Source organism: Eleutherodactylus coqui, chromosome 6 (assembly GCF_035609145.1).
Source record: "Eleutherodactylus coqui strain aEleCoq1 chromosome 6, aEleCoq1.hap1, whole genome shotgun sequence".
In the NCBI taxonomy this organism is placed as follows: domain Eukaryota; kingdom Metazoa; phylum Chordata; class Amphibia; order Anura; family Eleutherodactylidae; genus Eleutherodactylus; species Eleutherodactylus coqui.
In genome coordinates this window covers 72,449,212-72,474,231 of record NC_089842.1, presented here as the reverse complement: position 1 = coordinate 72,474,231, position 25,020 = coordinate 72,449,212, and the positions used below count along the sequence as shown (strand labels likewise).

Sequence of the window (25,020 nt, the reverse complement as noted above, 5' to 3'; positions counted from 1 at the left end):
GTTGCAGGGGAATTGTATTGGAAAGGGTTAATAGGAGGCATTGCTGCCATTGATTTCATAACGAACCGTCTATTACACTTCTAGCCCTGATCACCAATGATGATGTGTGGCCTCCTGCACTGACAGCAGGACAGACATGATCATTGGGGATCCCAATTGGTGGACACCTGCCAATCAACTATGGATGACTGATCCTGAGGATAGATCATCAATAGTAAAATTCCAAAATATCCCTATAAAGGGGTTGACCAGGGTTTGAAAAACATGGCTGCTTTCTCCTAAACATAGCCCCACCCTTGTATGTGTGTTGCATGTGGTACTGCAGCTCAGCTCCCATTTACTTCAATAGAGCAGAGCTGCAATACCACACACAACCCTATGGACAAGGGTGGCGCTGTGTTTAGAAGAAAGCAGACATATTGTTCTAATCCTGGACAACCCTTTTAAGCATCAAAAGACATAAATGGATAGGAACACACAGGTCAGATTGTGTAATCCTATTGCTATGTTTTTTGACAGCAGCTACGTGCAGGAGCGCAGAAAGACAAATTAATAGCTAAAAATCATTGCACACTTAATAAAACAAAGTACATATATGCAAAGTTGCTCAATGGTTTATGTAGCTTTAAAATAACAAAAAAAGGATTAAAAAGTAGCATTCCGGTTAAAAGGTAAGAAGCACGTATGGAAAAGCACAAACCGATACCGAGGTCAGGTTCACTTTTTTAGCAGTAGGTGGCACTGTAAGCATTACTATTCACTTTACCAACAAACTTGATCGCGAAAGACGTTTTTGCATAGAACTTGCAATAGAGTCATGCTCAAGTAATATATGTATGTATAAGGTAGATAGATAGATAGATAGATAGATAGATAGATAGATAGATAGATAGATAGATAGATAGATAGATAGATATGAGATAGATAGATAGATAGATAGATAGATAGATAGATAGATAGATAGATAGATAGATAGATAGATATGAGATAGATAGATAGATAGATAGATAGATAGATAGATAGATAGATAGATAGATAGATAGATAGATAGATATGAGATAGATAGATAGATAGATATGAGACAGATAGATAGATAGATATGAGATAGACAGATAGATAGATAGAAGATAAATATGAGATAGATAGATAGATAGATAGATAGATAGATAGATAGATAGATAGATAGATAGATAGATAGATAGATAGAAGATAGATATGAGATAGATAGAGAGATAGATAGATATGAGAGAGATAGTTAGATAGATAGATAGATAGATAGATAGATAGATATGAGATAGACAGATGGATAGATAGATAGATAGATAGATAGATAGATAGATAGATAGATATGAGATAGATAGATAGAGACAGATAGATATGAGATAGATAGATAGATAGATAGATAGATAGATAGATAGATAGATAGATAGATATGAGATAGATAGAAGATAGATAGATATGAGATAGATAGAAAGATATGATATACATAGATAGAGAGATAGAGAGATAGATATGAGATAGATAGATAGATAGATAGATAGATAGATAGATAGATAGATAGATATGAGATAGATAGATAGATAGATAGATAGATAGATAGATATGAGATAGATAGAAAGATATGATATAGATAGATAGATAGATAGATAGATAGATAGATAGATAGATAGATAGATAGATAGATAGATAGATATGAGATAGATAGATAGAGACAGATAGATATGAGATAGATAGATGATAGATAGATGATAGATATGAGAGAGAGAGAGAGATAGATATGAGATAGATAGATAGATAGATAGATAGATATTAGATAGATAGGAGATAGATAGATAGATAGATAGATAGATAGATAGATAGATAGATAGATAGATAGATAGATAGATAGATATGAGATAGATAGATATGAGAGATAGATATCATAGATAGATAGATAGATAGATAGATAGATAGATAGATAGATAGATAGATAGATAGATAGATAGATAGATATTAGATAGATAGGAGATAGATAGATAGATAGATAGATAGATAGATAGATAGATAGATAGATAGATAGATATGAGATAGATAGATAGATAGATAGATAGATAGATATGAGATAGATAGATAGATAGATAGATAGATAGATAGATAGATAGATAGATAGATAGATGTGAAACAGATAGATAGATAGATAGATATGAGATAGATAGATAGATAGATAGATAGATAGATAGATAGACATTTCTATCTATCCTTACTTGCAAATCTAAAAACCGTGTACGTGAGTGTTATGTTTGTACCTACACCTAAAGTACACTTGCGCTGTGTACCGACCTGCCCTCACAATGACTTTTCCTTTTTTTTAAGTTACATGTATGCACTGGAGATTATCAATAGTGTGAACTGAGCAGGAACACGAATTATTGCTACTGATTGTGCCGACACATAACCGCCTGCCGTTACACTTAGCATGTTATAAACTACATACAAGGAAAAACAACATACAGCACGTGCAAATACTGCACAGAAAGATGCCCCATTAGAGACGTGCGAACCGTGTGTACTGTATCCAATGTGCCAACAGCATGGTAATAGGTGTCACATATAAGCTTTATACATATACAACAGCTTATATAAAGATTAGATATGTGCCTACCTGCCAAAGCATCATATCCATCAGGCCATTACTACATGACACACATAAAGCTCGTGCAGAAAACGTTTTGTAATCCAGTAGTTAAAAATAACGCTAAAAATCTGATATTTATCATGTTGTAACACCTTCTGTATCACATACGGACAAAAAGCAGAAAATAACCAGAATGAATGGCTTCATGTGTATTACCGTATGTGGGTCTCTTATGTCTATGGAGTCCTGACCTCTCATTTGTCTACCAGTTTATATGGCTGTCACTATGGGGTATACTGCAGCTTAATCTCACTACTACATGTCCAGACTGTTGTACCGCATGGCCACCCTATAATAATAGTACTAGATGCTGCATAAGGATTAAAAAGGATTGGGGCTGTATGTACATGGGCGAGTGGAATATCGCACTTATAAACCTGCCATTTTTTTGGTGACTGTGATGTGCTTTGCTAATGCAGCTTTCACCCCCGTTTTTTCATGTACATGAAGATCGCATGTTGTTCCAATACTAAAAATAGAAAAAACGCAACACACAAGCATGAAAATCACATTTACATGTGAGAGTAATTCGATTTTTGGGGAGGCTCCCATAGAAAATAATGGGCAATTCCTGAACAGAATTGCCCACAAATAAGACATGCTGGGATTTTTCGTTCTCACCCTATTGGTACAAGTGAAAAATCGCTCATATATATCAACCCATTGAAAACATTGGGTTCTTTCCATGTGTGATTTCCATGCATCTCACAAAGCACAGAAATTGGGTGTCAAACTCATACGTGTTAATGCACCCTAAAGGGGCAGAGGGGGTACTCCACATTCTCTTGCCATCGACAACACTACCACCCGCACATGTACACACACTTATACTGATTTGTAACTTTTGAAACTTTTCATATGAGCGAATCTTGAATTAAAAAAAAAGGTATATATATATATATATATATATATATATATATATATATATATATATATATATTCAATACTTGTTCATATATATATATATATATATAGTTATTACATAGTATATGCATGTATCTTCAGCAAATATCCATTTAATAAGCTAAGGATTACACTGTAGCAGTCTGAGAACAATGTCACTCGGATGCATTAATTTAGTGTACCTCTCTAATTGCATATTATGCAGAATTCCTGGCCAGAGGTGTAAACGTAGCAATAATGTGCTGCACATGGGCAGAGGAGCACAGCTTGTAAGGCGCCTGGCCTGCTCCTCATACAATGACACAATGCTCAACACTGTCTGCTCAGTTGCCACGCCCCCTGCTGGCCTAGCTGCCTTGTATACCCCAAAAACCCCTCTAATCAGCCCTGGATGTCTCCCCAAAATCTGCCTCCTGTACCATAAGCTCCTATACAACTAGCTCTTACATCTAAACAAGTGACTGGAGATCTGCAGGTCTCTGCTCTATAGTTATTGGGCTAATTTGCCTTCTTGCTGCTAATTTGGGGGAATCCTTGATAAAATGTTAAAAATTTCTTCCAAAAAAGTCCGGTGGGAGGGATTGACATCAAATCTTATTACCAAAGACCCTCAGTTACATGCACAAGGTCTTTGTTTCACCCAAAGATCTGTCTTTTTGTTAGGGCTTTGAATATTCAAATTGAAACTATCGCGCAATCATTGATTGTCAAATCATTGGTTTCTAGAGTTTTTAAATAGATGGCATGGTGGGGAAAAAATCCAAACCTATATCTGTAGCCATAATACATTTGTATTCTATATCCACAGTCTCCCTTACAGCAAGGGGACTTGCTTTATTTCATGAACTTTGAAGAAATTACACTCTTGAGCCTTATTTTGCCTTTATAGAAGAGAATAGCTCTCTATACAAGGTGCAGCATCACCAGGGATTTCTTTTGTTTTTGGGTCCCAGAAAAAAAACTATTAATCTTCTCCAATGTCTGGTAAGTTGATTTTATTCTTATTGTCCACATTTGTGTCCTTTTTGTGCAGTTTTGCTGATTTTCTTCATACATGCTGTACCTTTAAAAGAGAAAGGAGACTTCATGAATATGCAGAATGCTGCACCAGGGCAAATCACGAATGCTGAATTCAACAGATTTTGCATATTTACAAAAAGATTATACTATTGATACTTTGTCATTTTTGCTTTTTTGCATTTTATTCGTGCAGGAGCATGTAAATGGGGGGTGGGGGGGGCAGGCTGTGCAATAAGGTGCAATGAGGATGCACTGGGGTGTTCAGGGCTGCTGATAGAATTCATGCAGGTGGATGGGGTGTCAGGGGAGATCAGCATTGTTTATGGTAGCTTTATGTTGAACATTTCGGGTTTAGGATCATTTAGGAGCTAGGGGCATGCAGGGCTGCGGGACACAGGGCTCCGCATAATGCCATTATTCACATTAGTGCACTGCCTGCCTGCACAGTAATGGCATGATCATGTGAATTCAATGACAAATCAACTGATTTTAGTGACATTGAACTTACAAAAAAAGAGATTAGAAATCAGCGTATTGTGGATCCCCCCATTCTGACCGGGGAAACTGGGCGTTTCTGTTTTCCCCTATGGTAACATGCAGCGATCAGAAGATCCATAGCTTTTCCAGCGCCTCCTCCCTCCCATCTGCACATGTTAGAAGGGTCACTGACAAGTTTTAAGCCGCTATCGTTGCGCGTTTTCCCCCGGGACTGAATCCTCTGTCCTCCCCCAGCCGTACGATCGCGACCCGCTGACGAGAACTGTGCTGCTATGCCGCCTGTCACCAGCAGGTGTCGCTCTCTACGGGAGATTTCTAGTTTTCTCAGCCGCTCAAGTGAGCACATTGTGCGGCTGCTGCAGCGCAGAGGGTCCCTGTGATCCTGCCTCATCGTGCACTCATTATACAGGCATATTCCACATGCAAATATCCCAATCGTGTTTATTTAGCCCGGATCTGATATATATAGCATCAGTAATGCAACATTTACACGTTGGTATCTCACATCTTGCAGCAAAAATACAATGTAACAAGCGATTCTACCTTTATATTCCATTATGGTTATTTTTTACATTTGCATTTCATAAGACTATAAAGTGCACTAAGTACTATACAGTATATCATTGCTATATTATATACTGTGTACTATATACTATAAAGTGTGACACATACTATACAGTATATCGTTGCTATATTATATACTGTGTAGTATATATACTATATATATTAGTATATTATTTCTATATACTATATTATATACTGTGTACTACATACTGTATCATTTCTACATGCTATATTATATACTGCATACCACTTATACTGTATACCATACTATTAGACTATACAATATGCTGTGTAACAATAGAACTATCTATACATTATTTAACTATATATACACATCTCTTCGTCTCATTGTATCTTCCACGCATTGAGTTATATAATAAATCATGTCCCAGTCACAATATAAGGAGATGTCTTTTGCACACAGAATGAGAAATATTGTATTAATGAACAGTATGTATCACCTATATATACATTAAATAAAGGATTTTAGTAATCTGATGCTATAGTGTGTTTACTTCCTGCAGCAGCGCACCTAATACACTGTCCAACATGTCTGTCCCTACATGTGGTCTGTATTATGTTCTGCTGGATACACTATACTTTATATACAGCATAGATCAGGTGATAAGTAATGTAGAAGGCGAGATCATGTGTTATACTGTATGTAATATATCCCTTATAAGCAGTGCATTATATCTGCCCCTGCAAAGGGTATTTATAAACTCCTGCTGCATTGAGTGCATTTACTTTCTGCTGCAGAATGCTTAATATACAGTACAACATTTCTGTCCCGACGAAGGGTATTTAGAAGTTCCTGCTGTGATGAGTGCATGTATTATGTGCAGCAGAGATCACACATGCCTGTCTCTATACTGCGGTTGCATAAGAGATCAGTTTATGTGCTGTATACAGTTTATTCCATATATGCATATACTGATGACGTGTTGCTGTATCACCCCTATATACAGAATGTTTGGCCCTGCATGGCAGATCAAGGGGTATGCTTTAACAAGGTGAGATTAGGAGAATGTTGTATACAAGGTGAGTTCAGGAGTATACTGTATATAAAGTGAGACCAGGGGATATGCTATATACAAGGGAAGGATAGGAGAATAGTGTATACAAGGTGAGATTAGGGGGGTATACTGTATACTAGGGAGATTAGGGAAATTCTATATACAAGGTGAGCTGAGAAAGTGCTCCGTATATAAGGAGAGATCAGACGGTATGCTTTATAAAATGTGAGATTAGGGGAATGCTATACACATGGTGAGCTCAGGAGGTGCTCTGTATACAAGGAAGGGGTAGGAGAATGCTGTATACAAGATGAGGTCAGTGGTTAAACTGTATATAGGTGAAATCAGGGGGTGTACTGTATATACGAGAGATCATGGGGTGTAGTGTATACAGGTGAGATTAGGGGAATGCTGTATACAAGGTGAGCTCAGGTGATGTATTGTATACAGGTGAGATCGGGGAGTATACTGTATGTAGGTAGATCAGGGGGTGCACCGCATACAGGTGAGATCAGGGGGTGTACTGTACACAGGTGAGATCAGAGGGTGTACTTTATACAGGTGAGATTAGGGAAATGCTGTATACAAGGTGAGCTCAGGTGATTACTGTATACAGGTGAGATCAGGGGGTATACTGTATACAGGTAGATCAGGGGTGCACCGCATACAGGTGAGATCAGGGGGTGTACTGTATACAGGTTAGATCTAGGGGTATACTGTATATGAGGTGAGATCAGGGGAATGCTGTATACAAGGTGAGATGAGGGGCTGTACTGTATATAAGGTAAAGATAGAAGAATATTGTATATAAGGTGATATCAGGGGAATGCTGTATACAGGTGCGATCATGGGGTCTACTGTATACACGGTAAGGATAGAAGAATGCTGTATACAGGTGAGATTAGGGGGTATACGGTATACAGGTGAGATCAGGGGGCTACTGTATACAGGTGAGATCAGGGGATATGTTGTATACAGGTGAGGTCTCTGGATATTCTGAATGCACACATACACACGTCTCTGCCCCCTGTTGCACAGACGGGCTGGGGTCAGGTATATACTGTATACAGGTGAGATCAGGTATATACTGTATACAGCAGCTTCTTCCACCGTCCTGCTGGCGGTAACTTCCGCGTATACACGTGGAGCAGGCGCCATTCCCTGTCGACCCCCCTCCCCCTCCCCGTGCCCTGCTAGGTGGCACAGCTGCCCCCGGCACTTACCTGGGACTCCCAGTGGCCGCACCGGGGCTGCCCGGCTGAGCTGGGCAAGGGGGCCGCGCACACACCGGGCACTACCGGCCCGCGCACTCCACTGCCGGGAGAGACGGCTCTGCCTCCTGTCGTCGGAAGCATGGGATATATCCGAGACCTGGGCATCATGTGCCAGTCTGTAGCCAGGGGTGCCCAGGGGAGAAGCAGGCACACTGGTACCGGGTAAAATCCTGGAAACGCGGTGAATACGGCAATGTGCAGGGCAAGAGACTGCTTCCATTGTCTCACCTCCAGTCTGCTGTGATTTAAAGGGTTAATAAAAAATGAACGGATTTTATTAAAACTGATACATTATCAATAAATGATTCAAATATCTCATAAATATGATGAATTATGTAATTATTCTGTACACTGCTAATCAATGCCTACAATCACATGACCCTCTGCAATAAGAGCACCCAATGCGCATCATCAACGGTAAACGTGCCTTTACATGGGGCGATTCCGAATTTATGAATCCTGCCCCCATATCGCGCCCGCCCATGTGAGGTTAGCCTAAGAGCATGCACACTTATCTGCACCTGGACTTGCTATTCTTTCATATGGCGAGCCCAGGTGCCGTCGGTAATTAGCAATGATCTGCATGCTGTTACCATGGATAATCCGCAGTGTGCATGGGTATCCTTACACAATTAATGATCCAAGTCTAAGAAATTATTATTTATTTAAAAACCCAAATTCCACCATTTTTCAGAGGACTGGTCAAAGGCTCTGTTCAGACCTCATAATTGGTTCCGTCAAGGGGTCCTGTCTGGGTTTCTGTTTAAAATTCCAAAAAACAGCACCGTTAGACAGAACATAGCCGGAACCTATCTCGGCCATTAATGAAAACTGCTGAAATGGAGGCCAATACCATTTTGTGCTGGAAAAAATAGCGCAGTCCATCACACTATTGCCTTTGCTGCAGGGATATGCTTTTTGGCAGTCATGCTTTACAACAAAAATCATGCACCAATAACCATTCATTCAATGGAGAGGAGCTAAAGGCCCATTTACATGCAACGATTATCGCTCAAAGTTTGTTCAAACTATGTCTTTTGAACGATAATTGGTGCTTGTAAATGCTACTATCGTTAGCTTTCAGCCAAACGATGATTTTTAGTTCAGCATAAAAACCATCATTCGGCTGTCCAGCTGAGAGCAGGGACCACTCGCTGTGATTCTCCATATAACACTGTTCACAGCTGCTGTCCCGCGGCAGAATAATGGAGCTGTAAGCAGATAACAGACCACCCGCTGTTATCTGCATATGGCGAAGGGAGGCTCATTTGCACACAAATGAAGCTAATTAGCTACTAATGGGCATTAGTGCCCATTAGTAGTTTATGCAAAATGATCGCACTAAACTGTCATTCAAGTTATCCTTTTAACAAATTTTGAGCGATCATCTTTGCATGTAACTGGGGCTTAAGTTCTATGGGAAAGTGTTGTGGAAATGAAATGTGACATATGCAGATGTGCAGGGAGTGGGAGGAGGTGAGCTGTGCCCATCACCTATTGTGGATGGTGGATCCTGTGTTATTTATACACTATGTTGACAAAAGTATTGGGACTGCAGCAGTCCTGTATTGTCAGGTGGAGAGAACATGCAAATAGGATGTGTGAGCATTAAGAATAAAGGAGAGTATCACACAGACATATGCTAGTACAGACACCATCAGAACATCACAAGGTGTAGAGATGATGGACTTCCGGCAGGATATGGTGGAATGTCACTTAAGTAACCAATCAGTGCAGAACATCCATTGCTTTTGGACCTTATAATGTCCACTACTAGCAATGTTATTCGGAAATGGAAACCATCTGGCGTGTGTAGTGCAGGTAATTTCGAGGAGACCTTGTAAGCTGACAGAATGTGGACAACGAAGTCTTGTACAAGTTGTGAAGGCATCACGCACATCGTCTGCTGAAACAATCACTCAGGAGGTCTCATAGGACATTGGAACATCCATAGGCACCAGAACCATCCATAGGAAACTGCATGCGAAGGGTTAATATTGACGAGAGATTGCATACAGGTCCAAGATCACAGCAGTAGATGCACAGAGGCGCATGTGATGGTGTTTGGAGTGTCATTTTTGGACTGTAAATGAGTGGAAGCAAAAGTTGTGGACAGCGGAATCACAGTAATCATCTTCCAATCAGATGGCCGCACTCGAGTGTGACGGTTTCCTGGAGACCAGTTTCTATGCAACTGCATCATCCCAACAGGGAAGTTTGGAGGAGGTTCTCTTATGCTGTGGAGGTGTTTCAGATGGGAAGGACTCGGGCGATTGGTTATAGTGAAGTCCACCCTCAGCGCCAATGGGTACAGAGACATTCCGGACAATGTGGCATCATCTACCCTGTGGCAATACTTTGGTACAGCTCTGTGTCTCTACTAACATGACCGAGCACCATGTCATACAGCTGGCTTGGTTTGAGGAGCAGAACATCTACAAACTTCATTGGCCAGCCCAAAGTCTGGATCTCAATCGAACTACAACGCCGTACTCGTTCACACCCAACACCACCATCATTCGCCACATCCCTATCTGAATTTCTCCCAAAGAAATGGAGGCAAATCCATAGGTCTATCAAAATTTTATGGAAAGCATGCATAGAAGGGCTACACCAGTCATTGGGGCCAAAGACGGCCCAACAACGTATTGAAAGAAGTGGACAAAATCAAATTCCATCAAGTTCTATATGCGTCCCAATACTTTTTTCAACAGAATGTATATAGGTGTCACCTTTATACACTGCCTCAATCCTACCTGTGATGATAATGAGATGACTACTAAGAACTGATCTCTACAGAAGTGTCTGACTATTATAAGGCTTACTGGAGAGTGTGGAAACTGCAGGACTTTAGGATATTCTTTCAAAAGTTCTTTAAAAATGTTAACATAAAAACTTGATTTATACAATAGGTCACCCGTTAAGATGATTGTGATTAAAAAAAAAAAACATTTTGATGTCACAATGTATATTTTTTTAAAATCCTAAAATCCTGAAGCTTTCACACAATCACTGAGCTTGAAAATAGTCTGACACTTCCTGTTCTATAGAGAAAACTTCTCCACATCTCATTATCATAAACGACGAGCGATGATTCTGAACGATGATCATTCATTGTAAATAGCAGCCATTTAGTACTGAACAGCCGCTGTGTTAAGTGAATGGAGAGGGGAAGGTGAGGAGTGAAATCCCCTGCAGCCGCCCTGGCCTCCTAATGGCCACTCTGTCAGAGAGCCAGTGATACTCGTTCCTGTGTAACAGCACAGGAGCGAGTACACACAGGAAAGAGTGTTGGGCATTGTTTGCCCGACATTTTTCCCATGTAAATTGGGCTTTACACTGAAAGGTAACACTTGTATATAGATAACAAGAGGATCTACCATTCACAATAGTTGATGATTGCATCCCACCTCCTCCCTATATAATGACCTCTGCATATATCACTGAGCATGCCCATACACTCTTCCACAGACATCAATGGGTCCACTCATGTGCTTTGTGTTTATGGCCTATGAGGCTGCTGTAAAGAATATTTCTAAATACTCTTAACTGTACCTCAGGCAAAATTGCCACCCCCTTAATCATGTACAGAAAATACCATTAAAAAAGCAGAAAACAAAAAGAGATTAGAAAAATTGAAAATATCTCATTAGCTGGTTTTAACTAGTGAAACAAATATAGGCGATACATTCCCTTTAAATATTTCATTTATTACTGTAATGACTAAAACAGTCACAGTAAGCCAATATTTCTTGTTTTCTGTAGCTCAGTTGTAGATTGGAGCAGGGTCAGCAGGGAGTTAAGGACGGCTCTATATTACTGCTGGTAGCTTATGTTATACAGGATAACAACCTTATACCCACAGATAAAGCTCTGTATACATCTCTACTAGAGATGAGCGAGCATACTCGCTAAGCATTGTCCTTAGCGAGTATCTGCCCGCTCGGAAGAAAAGATTCGGCTGCCGGCGCGGGGGAGCGGTGAGTTGCGGGAGTGAGCAGGAGGGAGCGGGGGGAAGGGGGAGAGAGGGAGAGAGAGATCTCCCCTCGCCCCTCGTTCCCCCTGCTCTCCCCCGCCGCTCCCCACCCCCCGCTGGCACCCGAATCTTTTCTTCCGAGCGGGCAGGTACTCGCTAAGGGCAATGCTCATTCGAGTAATTGCCCTTAGCGAGTATGCTCGCTCATCTCTAATCTCTACTATCACTTTCTGGTCCCTGAGGGAGCGGGCAGAACCTAGGTCACCAACTGTCCGTAAATGCCAGGACAGTTTGTAAAAATAGGATACTTTTTCCGGTCTCCGGGATTTAAAAAAAATGATGCATCTGTGATTTATTTTAGGCTGGTGGTACTGGAATAGGTCACTGTGATTGTAACTATCATACACTCATTGTCAAAAAAATCGGAGTGTCGGAATCGAATGAAACTTTCTATGTGTGATTGTAACATTGATATAAGTGATCACAATATCAGAGCAGTTCGTCGATACGACCATCCAACGTTTTGCATTCTTATAACGCCACCCCCCCCCCCTCTCAAAGTCTGGCCAAAATATCTTAAGTTGCGTTGTAGAGGTGTCTAGTGGTCAACAAGCTCTACACAAGTGTAAGAAGAGGTCACTACACACAAGGAGCCTCTGAGAGCCTCTTACAGGCCAAGGGGGGAACCACTTTTAGGCCTCATGTCCACGGGGAAACTCAGGCCCTCCTGCCCCGCGGACATGAGGGCTGAAAATAAGAATTACTCACCTCTCCGCACATCTCCGGATCTTCCCTTCTTCGCGGCTTGATCTTCTCTCCATCGCGGCCGGATCTTCTTTCTTCGGCCCTGCGGATGTGCGCGGCACGTCGGTTGCGTGCCGCGCGCATGCGCCGGAGAGAAGATCAAGCCGCGAAGAAGAGAAGATCCAGAGCAGGTGAGTATATTCTGATTTTAGGTCTCCCGCGGATCTGGACGGCTTCCATAGGCTTCAACAGAAGCCTGCGGGAGCCGTCCCCGCGGGAGACCCGCACCTAAATGGAGCATGTCCATTTTTTTTCATGCTCCATATTTTTTCTAATTCACTTTTATTGACCATCCGCAGGTATTTATCTACCCGCGGGTGGTCAATGCATCCCTATGGGATGCGGATCCGCGTGCAAATTTCAATTATTATTTTGCCCGTGGACATGAGGCCTTAGGGTCTCAGGTCACAAGACCGTTGATCTAATCACTACAACTCTAAGCATCTGCATATCTGCCTGAGATGTAACTGCATGCCGAGTTTTGCAGCAAGCGACAACTCTTCCTAGGGGCTGGATTTTTTTTATAAAGAGTGTATATAGTTATCAGAAAATGTTGGTAGCTCGTTCATATCAGTACAGACATCACTTATAATCTTCATCATACTGTATGGTTTTCTAATATGAAGAAGTTGCCCAGAAGAAAGAAAGCTTGGGGTTGACAACCCTGAGCAACACTCCAGCACTTCCTGGAAATTGTAATAGCCTATGGCATTTCACCATCTATTGACTCCCACTCATTACAGCTGCCATAAAGCACTCACATCCTACTACACTGTTTATACAAGCAATACAGGAAGGAAGTGTGCGCCTCCTATGTGGCAGCCCCACGGACGTTGTTACAAATCTGATATATATGCCTTAGTGTGTCCTTTGCTGGTTTGTAAACGAAATGCTGCCACCATGTGGTTAGATAACCACATGACACACTAAGGCATTTATATATGTGGGCCAATAGAGAGGGACTTGATACCTAATTGTTTATACTGTAGAGGACACCGTGACCCACACTTACCAGCCCCCAATCTACAATTGGGCTACAAACTAGGCAAAGCCAGGGAGCTTAAAGAGGCTCTCAGGACTTAAATACTACTAATAATCATCACTATTTATATAACGTCAACATATTCTGCTGCTCTTTATAAATCAGAGGAGCATAAAGAGCAGAAATCAAACATTACTTACAAAATGTGAACAATAGGAGTGAGGGCTCTGTTCACAAGAGCTTACAATGTATTAGGAAATAGGGCTGACACAAGAGGTAGCAGTGTCTGTACGATGATCCAGCCATCTCTTATATAGATAGGTAGTATACATAAAGCTGTATTAACCAGTCAGCAGCCAGTATGTGTATGTGCAGCTATGATGTGCTTTAGGGATGTGGGGGGATACTGATAGATGACGAGATCAGGTACTGAGGGAGAATGCAGATGAGGGGTAGATGGAGAAAAGAGTAAGGTCAGGGTAGTGCATTCCAGGGAACTGGTGCAGCTCAAGAAAAGTCCTGGAGACCGAAGTTGGAAATTTCTATTATTAAGGAACTTAAAGTGTGTTTTTATGATACGATTATCGTTCAAAAAAGAATTAAATGGTTCGAATTTGATCGCTAGTAGTGATGAGCGAACGTGTCCGTTACGGACACATCCGCACCCGGACACCGGCTTTGCCGAACACTGCAGTGTTCGCGCGTAAGTGTCCGGGTGCCGCCGGGGGGCGGGGAGATGCGCGGCGGCGCGGGCGGCAGTAGCGGGGAACAGGGGGGAGCCCTCTCTCTCTCCCTCTCCCCCCCACTCCCCGCCGCACCCCCCCGCGCTGCCACGGCGGCCCCCGAACTTTTTCGCCCGAACACTGAAGTGTTCGCAAAGTTCGGTGTTCGGGCGAAAAAGGGGCGGGGCCGAACGTGTTCGCTCATCTCTAATCGCTAGTCATTCAGTGTAAACATGGCGGCCAGCAATCGAACGATGAATAATAATTTGTTCACTTATCATTCATTTCATGCTTTGCTAATCATTCAGGGTATATATTGATCATTCAGTAGTTCACATTCACAGGTACAGTAAATGTGAATTACTGAACAACATAGCCTGATTACTTCCAGATGTGTTTCCCATGAAATTGTGCAGCGTATTGTGCAATTACGCAAGTATTGAGTGCGCACCTCCCACAGAATTTTCTTCTGCTGTGATGTCACATTTATCAACAACATGGTCTTTTTCCTGCTCATTCACTTACCAGTGATTGCCACTGAGCTGCAGAACAGGCACAGTTGCTACACTGATGAAGCTCCAGCACCCTCCCAAATGCTGTGGCCCCTTTAAACAGCTGATTGGCAAGGTTTCGGGGACTAGTCCTACACTGATCAGATATTGATGACCTATCCTAAAGATCAGTACTGAAGCTCTGGACAACCCCTTTAGTTTTTTTTTTTAGTTTTATTTATAAAACCAATGCAATACGCCCCCTCTGGTGGCTTCAGATAGCTAAAATTGTATCTTCTATCACAAAGTCCATGCAGAGGATTTGGACCTCTGTACAGTATTACATCATTGTATAAATTATTTAAAGATACACTAACATAATAATCCACATGTTTCCCTGGGCTATGAGAAACTTTGTTGCAACATAATGCAAAGTCAATCAATCCACGGATGAATTAATGCAATGCAATGCGGCTTTGAAAATTCTACAGTTTTGTGGCCTAAATTGTAGCAGATTTTTCCAAACTGTTACAGAATTTCAGCACAATTTTTAATCCTAGAATGGTAGAGCTGGAAGGGACCCCCAGGGTCATCGGGTCCAACCCCCTGCTCAGTGCAGGATCACTAAATCATCCCAGACAGATGTCTGTCCAGCCTTTGTTTGAACACTTCCATTGAAGGAGAACTCACCACCTCCCGTGGTAACCTGTTCCACTCATTGATCACCGTCACTGTCAGAAAGTTCTTTCTAATAAAGAAAAAAAACCTTATGGTATAGACTAAGAAACTTAAAAGGTGGTCTAAATTTAGACAAGACAGTCTTAAAATTTGACAGTTTATCATTCAATACGGTGCTAAAACCGGTATATTTTAGACTGTCTAGTCTAAGTTTGCACTGTCCAACTTTTAGACAATATTAGTAAATAAGTCCTATAATGTGCAGCATTGTTAATAGAGAAAAGCCCCATATACCTTGTACAGTATTTGCTCAGACTTGCTCTGCTTATTCCTAAATTTCCAGGTATAATGAGCTCTACATCAGCAATGACTTTGGCAAGGTTCTCCACAACAAATATGCTATTTGCTTTTCTCATAACGCAAATTTTAATTTCCTTCAATTTGTTTTCCAGCCAAACCAAAGGTGTACCAAGGAGTTAAGGTTAGGATGACTGTGAAAGAGATGCTGGAACAGCGGAGGGCGCTACAAGCAGAAAAGACCGCCTCAGTAAGTCCTCCAACGCCCATGCATGCAGTAGCCCCCAACCATAATACCATGTGTTCATACTAACATCTGCAACCCAGTAGACACACACTACTGTTTGCTTTTCTCACCTGTGTAAGTCAGTGCCAGATATATGTAATTATTAATAGGGCAAGCTACTGGGCTGTTTAAAAGAGAACAATGCCTTTGTGAAGCATGCAAGTACGGTTTAAGTCCTCCGCCTTCATATTTAGCTAATCCATCGACATACATTTGTAAGAATCTCTGGGTGTATATGTAGCAGATTCAGCTATGTGTTACTGGGGTGCTGACCTCTAAGACAAGAAAGACCGGGGGAAGATTTAATTAGTCTTATGAAGTAGTTTAAGGAAATAATTAATGCTTCCCCGATGAAAGGACTGGAATAGGAACTGATTTTGCTATCAAAGGATAATGCATCCAGGAGCTGCTCGATTTTACCTTAATTTACAAAGTATTTTATGTCGATTTTCTTAGTGCTTGGAGCACTCTGAATAAAATTAAGCAAGGCCCAAGGGACGTGCTGCAGGACACAGAATCACTCTATGGCGTTCATTGAATCCCTCTGTCATGCAGAACCCATGAGGTCCTGCAATAAGAATGACACAACTCATAAGGTTTCCCTGGGGGCTTCCTTTTAAAACGTGTCTTCACTGAAAGCCTAGTAATTATGTTAATGTTAATCCCAATATACCACCCCAAATGTCAGTAAGGTCCTGAAAGCTAATATGTGAGTTTTCAGACAATTTTCACAATGCATGGCTTTTGATGTTCATGTGACTTGGGCATGTTCTAGACACTGGTGATCTCCTTACCCTGATACAATAGGAGCACTTTGGGTTGAAGAGTTTTATAGGTCAAAATACCATTTGTTTTGTTCCTTCAAAACCACAACTAAAACTTTTGAGTCCCTCCATCTTCAACTCTATTGCCTGGCTATTCAAACTCTCCCCGTTATTCCCCTGCCTCTCCCCTTTGCCAATCCCTTCACTGGCTGCCCATTGTCTGGAGAATCCAATTCAAGATATTATCAATGATATACAAGGCCATCCACAACATGTCCTCTCCATACAACTATGACCACAACTTGCCCCCTTCATACATCTCTGCCCTAAGAATTTGATATCTCCCCACACATAATCTCCAGACCACAATCTGCCCCCTCCATACATCTCTCACCTGATATACTGTTATCAACCCACACGTAAGCTGTGGTCCTCGGAAGACCTCCTTCTTCGCTCTTCTCTCATCTGCTCCTCACATAATTGTCTTCCAAGATTTTTCCTGTATCACCTATACTCTGGAACTCACTACCTGAACACTAGTGTTGAACAAACCGAACCAGTAGAACCTTAGTGTTCAGGATTCAACTAGTGTTGAGTTAACTGATACAGTAGAACCTAGTTTTGGGTCGAACGTTGCTAAAAATTTAGTTTGCCACAAACTTGAATTGAACTCTTAACAAAGTTATACCCGAAACAGGACTCTTATGGTTCAGTAAACTCAACATTAGTCCTAAACACTTGTGTATAACACTGTCTAAGAGCCATAAAAACAAATAATAATACTCTCAGAGGGCTTTTATGGCTCATAAATAGTGTTATACACTAGTTTTTGGAGTTTGCGTGAACTTCCAGTTCAGTTCACACTAATTTGAACCAAACTTCAAAGTTCACAAACCAGTTGAATCAAACTTTTCAAAAGTTCGCCCATCGCTACCCAACACATCAGACTCCCCACCATCTTCTCCAAAACCTCAAAGCAACCTGAAAACCCACCTATCAGAAAAGCCCATAACCTACAGTAAGCCTGCTGACACCACTATATGATCAGTTTCTACATTCATCTATTGTCTCCATCGCCCCATGGGGGGTAGGGTCTTCCCTACCTCTGTCACTCACTTAGTCATGTTTGTTATTGTTACTTTTTCTTTGTTATGTACTGAAACTTCATGTAATGCTCTGAAAATTAATGGCGCTTTAAAAATAAATATTAATAGTAAAATTAAACCACTATTGGCCACATTGCATCATTCATAGTTCAAACAATACCAGGCACAGCTAATGGACAGACCACCTTTTAAAATACCTTTAAATCTTCCTAATATAGTTCTATGTATGGACTTTTATATGTTAAAGGGATATCCCCATCTTGACATATCCATAGGATATGCCATAGAAGTCAGATAGGTCTATGTCCTACCTTACAAACTCACAAGCCGCATACCCCATCTCAGACATACCTGCACTTGAACTGGGGCCAATTTCATAGGAAGTCATTTAACCTACCAGTATGTTTTTTAGATTGTGGGAGGAAACGGAGGTAAACACGGGGAGAACATACAATTCCAAGACCTTAGTGGTATAAGGCCAGCTGAATGCGACTGGGTCAGATTCCAACCCTGTGGCCAGCTAGCATCCGCCCATACCTGTCTTTTTGTCTTCTTTTTTGTACTGCTGATGGTTCACATGACTTACCATCGGACATGAGCAGTATGCGGAATCTGAGAACTTTCAACAATGTCACTTGTGAAAGGGCCACGGGTTGGATGGCTTCTATTGACTTCAATGGAAGCCATCCAAGCAGATCCGCTTAAAAATAGAAGATGTTGTGATTTTTCCTCCAAGAGTGGAAAATCACAATTAATTGCTGCTCGCATGCAGAAAAACGCATTTTTCAATAGCATGCTATGGGCCGTATTTGCTACAGAATCCAAAGGCGGACACCCGCCCCAGATTCCGCAAGGCAAATATGCCCATGTGCAGGCGGCAAAAGGCAATAATGCTAAACAGTGAGCCCCAGTACTGCCATCCAGCACTTACGTAGACATCATATGGACCCTACAAAACCCTTTATTTATATGTGCAAAGCCACAAGCCCCATCACGGACATGTCATTGCAAAATAACCAATTACTTTCTACCTCAGCCTAATACTTTCTTTAAGAATCTCATGCATCAGATAGGCCACCAGTGGTTAAAAAAAAAAAACACTTAAAAGTCGTTTTCACAGCTACTGCAGCTACTGTTGTGGATTTGCCATGGATTTTGCGGTGAATTTTGGCCCCTTCATTGAAGTGTATGACAGAAATCCACATTAGAAAGTCCCATTGACAATTGAAAAAAAACGCTGAGAATTCGCAGCAGAAAAAAAACGCTAGTGGGTAGTCACCCTTAGGGTGGATTCAGACAAACATGGTTTTGTCCCCTTATATGACCATGATAATCACAGCAGTATGACTGGACAAAACCAAACCACTGATCTCTATGGGATTTCAGTGGTTTTGTCTTCACCACCTCTTTTCCCAGCTGTGATTTGTACGGACCTGTCCTATCTTCCCTGCACGTAGTTAACTTCATGAGGGAAATACCGTGTGGCACCTGTCTTCATCTGGTAATTTTCAAACTCCTGTGCTCTGGCGCGGAGCTTAAATTGCCGACAAGAAGGGATTCCCCAAGTGCAGGCGCAGCTACACTTCATGCCGCCGAGCGTAGTTGTGCCTACGGCAGAAAAAGTAAGCTCTTAAGGACATGTTGCAACACACTAGTCAGAAACTGGCCTTAGGGTGTGTTTGCACATAGTTCATTTGCTGTGGATTTTCTGCAGCTGAGAAAATCCACGGCAAATTTACACCAAAATTTGCACCATTTGGTACAAATTTTTGTGTAGATTAACTGCAGATGTCAACCCTTCAACTTAAATTCAATTGAAAGGGTGAAATCATGAGGTGCAGATTTCTTCAGCTGTGGAAATTCCGACAGAAATCTATGTGTGAACCTTTACACATAGAGACCTTTTACACGGGGTGGAATGTTCTGCAACAACATTGCAGAATTTACCATCTCTGAACTCCGCACCAAAATCCACACGGGTAACTGCGAATCTTAATGTGGAACTGCTGGCAGGATTCTGCTATTTTAAATTCCACACCAAAACCGGCATGTTAGCAGTGTGGATTGTGAGCTGAATACTCCACTGTAGGGCATAGTCAACAACGTTGTTACGGATTATTCTGTCCTGTGTGAAAGTTCCCTAAAGAAGCCTGTTGGAAAAATGTCTGAAAAATACCAAAACCCGGAGAATGTTACATCTAAAACAAAAAAACACTAAACCAGAAAAAGCCACCAAAACACCATGAACAAAAACAGTCTCTAGTGCATTGAGTATTTCACTATAGACTTTAAACATTAGGCTACAAAAAAAAGCCATGAAAGCCAGTGCGGGGAAACCACCGTTACAGGACAAGTTTAAGGCGAAGCTTAACTAAAAGTGACCCTGTTCTGTCACAGCCCAAAAAGAGAGGGTTCTTTCTTTGTTATTTTATGCTTCTTTGTACTTCTATCAGTAATATTCAAGTCTTGAAAGGTTTGTGTAGTGAGAAATATTTGCATTTGGAGCTGCCAGGTAAATCATTAGCACTTCCTGGTTCATGACATTGAAAACTTGAGATCTTGTTGTGTACAATAAACCAGAATAAGCCGCCTCTCCTACTCAGCATTGAGTATATGTTCCCCCCTCCTTCCCCTTCAATGATCAATCCTAGGACACCTCAGTCCCTTTAAACATTAACCCCCTCCATGCTGGTACGTATCAGCTACTGGACCTCACATCTCCTGGAACATTGTGGTCATAATAATCCTTAATATGGGAAACCTAAACCGAGATGTGACTATGCTCAACATAACAGAACACATAGCTGTATGTTTTCATAGAAATAGAATCAATGGTAAAGAATACGTAATTGTATAGAACAAAAATGACAGATCATTGTAATAAAGGAGGCCATGTAATACATATTTGTGTTACTTTATGCTAGACCATTACATGCAAGTGCTTTCCATATACCAGCAGTATGTTCTTTCCTCCTGCTACAGTGTATCTTGTCTAAACACAGTAAGTCCTCAGCAGATACAATGTTTCCAACTCAGTATACATAAAACCAAGCAATATTTTCAGAAGCAATGTAAATAAATAACATGATTTATGGCTTACCTTCTTCTTGAAGCATTCTTCTAATACAATATATCTAATCCAAAATTTCTCTCTTATTATTGTTTATGCAGGAGTCCAGGCAGAACAAATTGCAAGTTTCACATCCAATCCTTCCTCCTCCTCCTTCTTCAGGTTGGTGTGTAAAAAAAAAAATCTTAAAAAAATGTCTAAATCATTGCAAAGGCACAGGGAATTCTTTATACATGGAAGGCTCAAAGCTCACAGCTCAACTTAAGATCTACTCAATTATTACTCCGACCAATCAGATCAGTCAAAAGGTAAAAAGGAATGCAGATGAGGACAACGGGATAGCCATGTAAGGGGTTTTCTTGTGACATATTTGATCTGGAAGCCTAATGTATATAAGATATATTACCCTTTAAGCCAGCAGACTGGTTTCTTTGTTGCAGAGTAAAAAGAGAATATATCAAGTCTATAGTGCCGCTGTTTTATTCTCAAGGCACGCTGATCCTCATTAGAGAAGAGGGGTTTGTCTTGGAGATTAGTACATTACAATGACTTGAAAGGTCAACACATTAACTACTTGAGCATCATCTCTTGAAACAAACAATTAATGATATATTTAATGTGACATCTTACCCGGAACTTATCGGATTCTTGAGAATTCAGAATGGAAACATCTAAGATTCCAAATAAGAACAAAGCACTTTTTATTATGTGATGTGAGAAGAGTCAGCTGTCCACTCATAACTAGGATCAAAATATGAAGTCTGTTGTTGAAGGCAAACAAGATTATGCAAAACAGTTAATTCATGTTTGATATGCAAATCTTCCATTGTATACATAAAACTAACCATGGTCTTGTGTCCTAATCCTAGAAATGATAAGCACATATGAGCCTACACTCTGTGTACCCAGTTACCAAGGGACAAGGCAGCCTCCAGTCTATGGTGGTCAGGAAGAAAGTCTTGTGGATGCTTACCTTCATCCTGAGCCTCTCACCGACTCCAGTTTTAGCATATTCCAGAACCAGTCTTTGTGCTTTCAGGAAGAAGCCTTCCAGCCATCTCCCATCATCTATCAGAACATGGTAACTTTTATTCTTACTTTCCTCCTCGATACAATGTGATGCTATTAACACATGAAGAACATAAAAAGTCATCGCACAAGTTGACTAAAGCTGGCCATTGTGGTAAATGTTTCTTGTTGCTATCTATTTCTATCTTTCTATCCAAATGACCCAACTGATTATATACATTCTTAACATTTCCACTAACTTCAGTTTCCTTTGAACTTACCTTAGGGTCTTTTTAGACAGATCGCTAAAACCAGTGCCAGTTGTTGATATTAGCAAGTTATTTAGACTTGCTAAGATCTATAGTTATAGTGATAAATAATCATTTGGGGTTTTGTGCAAGTGATCACTTGTGTTACTAAAGGGGTATTCCAGGCATTTAATTGCTCTTAGTATTGATGACTTATCCTTAGGATAGATCATTAATAGTTGATCGATGGGGTCCACCGCTTGGGACCCACTGTGATCAGCTGTTCTCAGCCGCCGGACTGACTGCAGCAGGGGCTGGAAGCGCAATAGAAGGTATAACTTACATTGATTTTAATGAAAGCTAAGCCTTCTATTACACCTCCGGCTCTGAGCCGGAAGTGTAATAGAATGCTTCGCTCCTATTGAAATCAGTGGTAGCAATGCTTTCTATTGCACTTCTGGCTCTGACTTCAATGCAGACAAAGCTATCAACATCCAACCAGCTGTAATGAGTGGGAGGGCTGAGGTGAGCTTCTCATCGGGGTTCCCTAGTGGCAGATCCCCACCAATCAACATTTGAGAACAGGTCATCAATACTACAAGGAGTTAAGTGACTGGAATACCCCTATAACATTACTATATTATAGTACTCTGCTCTTGCTTATATTACATTAACCGCTGCTCTTGCTAAAATGCTTGTTATCAAAACTCATATTTGTGTTGATGCATCTAAACTACTCAAACGCAACCCAGCTGAAGGTACCTACATTGTCAGCACATAAAGAATGGATATATGCCTCTACCTGAAGTTTACTGCAGTTTAAATTCATAAAGTGGTTTTTATCTGAGCAAAGCACACAGAAACAACTCCTTCAGCAGTTCCTAGACACAATAGTAGGTCACCATCTTGCATAAAGGTTTAATTGTGAGTCCACAAGTCTACACCTTGAATAGTGCACTCTTGGTGTCTTTTATGGCCTTTAGACTTTTAACACGGCCTGATCATGGGGCTACATGAAGGTGCCACTGATCACCCTACAAACAAGCAAACGCTTGTTAGTTGGGTGATTGCATTTTCAACGTGGTAAAATTAGCCAATGTGGAGGCTTGATAGATGAGCACTAACCTCGTTGTTCAGGGCTCATTATCAGTGTTTGATCTTTAATGCAAAGCTGCTTTAATTAGACAGCCCTGAGACCCCATTTACACTGACAGATGATCGTTCAAAAGTTGCTCAAATGACAGTTTGAGTGACAGTTTTGAGGGATAATCTTTGCATAGTCTATAGTAGCTAAGTAGATACTAAAGAGCTATGCAGGTGGAGCGGGACACCGCCGCTATCACTCGGCAAACAATACAGCTGTTCTGCATAAGCAAACAGCTGTATTGTTCTCCGCGGTTACAGCCGGCGTCCCGCTGTGAACTACCAGTAGAACACAGGCTGTAAGAATCTTATCAGCGCTGCCGACTGTGATAACAGCCTGCACTGCTGATAACAGTTTATTGCTCAATTCAAGAAAACTAGAATTGAACGATGAACGACACGAAAAACGCACGATGTCCGTGCATTTAGACCCAACGATTCTCGCTCAAAAGACGGCTGAGTGAGAATCGTTGGGTCTTAATGGGGCTTTAATCTACAGACCAATATATAGATTGATCTTGTACAGGAAACAACAATTGGAACAATATGGAAGAAAAGGAGGAAATTATTTTTTGTGATCTATTCATTTTATTGGCAGATGATGAGAACTCTTGGGATGCCATATATGTCACCAATGTGAAATATCTTCTCATATGTATAGTCTTGACTGAGGTTTATATTGTTTTGTTGCAGACTCCAGAATCACCTTCAGATTCATCCGAAATGTCAAACTCTTTTGAATACTCACCAAGTTACCAAGGTCTAGAGTTTGTACCGCAGAGCTTTAGCTCTCCGTCTCACCAGGACAACAGGAATTGTGCATATGCGGATATGGCTTATCCTGCCTATCAACATCAGGACAACTCCACATTCTGTTACTGTGCTTATTGCTGCTCAATAGACTATCAAGAACCAGCAAACAGACAGGATTCTTGTGCATACGCTAATACAGACTATATTGGATATCTTACCTCATCAGATGATTTCCTAACAAGGGAACTCAATATCTACAATATGTACAGTTAACCACCAACTAGAGCTTTACACATAACTTGTTACTCCAGTCAAGCAATATTAACAAACTGCTTTAATTCATTCAAATGATTGTAATATTTGTACACTTGTACACTATCTTCTCGAGCGACTGCATTCTTGTCCGAGCGCACTCAGGGGGGGGGAGCGGGGAGCGGCATAGGGTAGCGGGGGGGAGAGAGAGAGAAATGTCTCTCTCACTCTCTCCCCCGCTATCCCCCCCCCCCCCCCCCGAGCACGCTCGGACAAGAATGCAGTTACTCGAAAAGAGCGAGGCTCGCTCATCTCTAGTCATAATTCAAATCCAAGGCTTCGGGGCTCGGGTGCAACTGCACTTGCATTCACTACAGTTATAGAGATTAGACAGAAGTAGGTTGATGGTTCCATAACTGTTAAATGAACAATCGCCTGATGAACCATCGTCTTTTAGATGCAACCATACACATTTTAGTATATATTGGCTG

General features: G+C 41.2%; 1 protein-coding gene and 1 long non-coding RNA gene across 2 annotated transcripts; one reads left to right on the top strand and one right to left on the bottom strand.

Moving 5' to 3' along the window:
• Positions 1 to 4,442: 4,442 nt before the first annotated feature.
• LOC136631343 (uncharacterized) lies at positions 4,443 to 8,175 on the bottom strand. The gene is made up of 2 exons (XR_010793005.1): positions 7,899 to 8,175; positions 4,443 to 4,640 (listed from the first exon to the last, which is right to left on the bottom strand). It is a non-coding gene; the product is annotated as an uncharacterized lncRNA (long non-coding RNA).
• Positions 6,633 to 24,657, top strand: POU2AF3 (POU class 2 homeobox associating factor 3). The gene is made up of 5 exons (XM_066605603.1): positions 6,633 to 6,700; positions 16,055 to 16,149; positions 21,227 to 21,287; positions 21,995 to 22,206; positions 24,218 to 24,657. The coding sequence occupies exons 1-5, from the start codon at positions 6,643 to 6,645 to the stop codon at positions 24,548 to 24,550; spliced, it is 759 nt and encodes a 252-aa protein (XP_066461700.1). The 5' UTR covers positions 6,633 to 6,642; the 3' UTR covers positions 24,551 to 24,657.
• Positions 24,658 to 25,020: the final 363 nt, after the last annotated feature.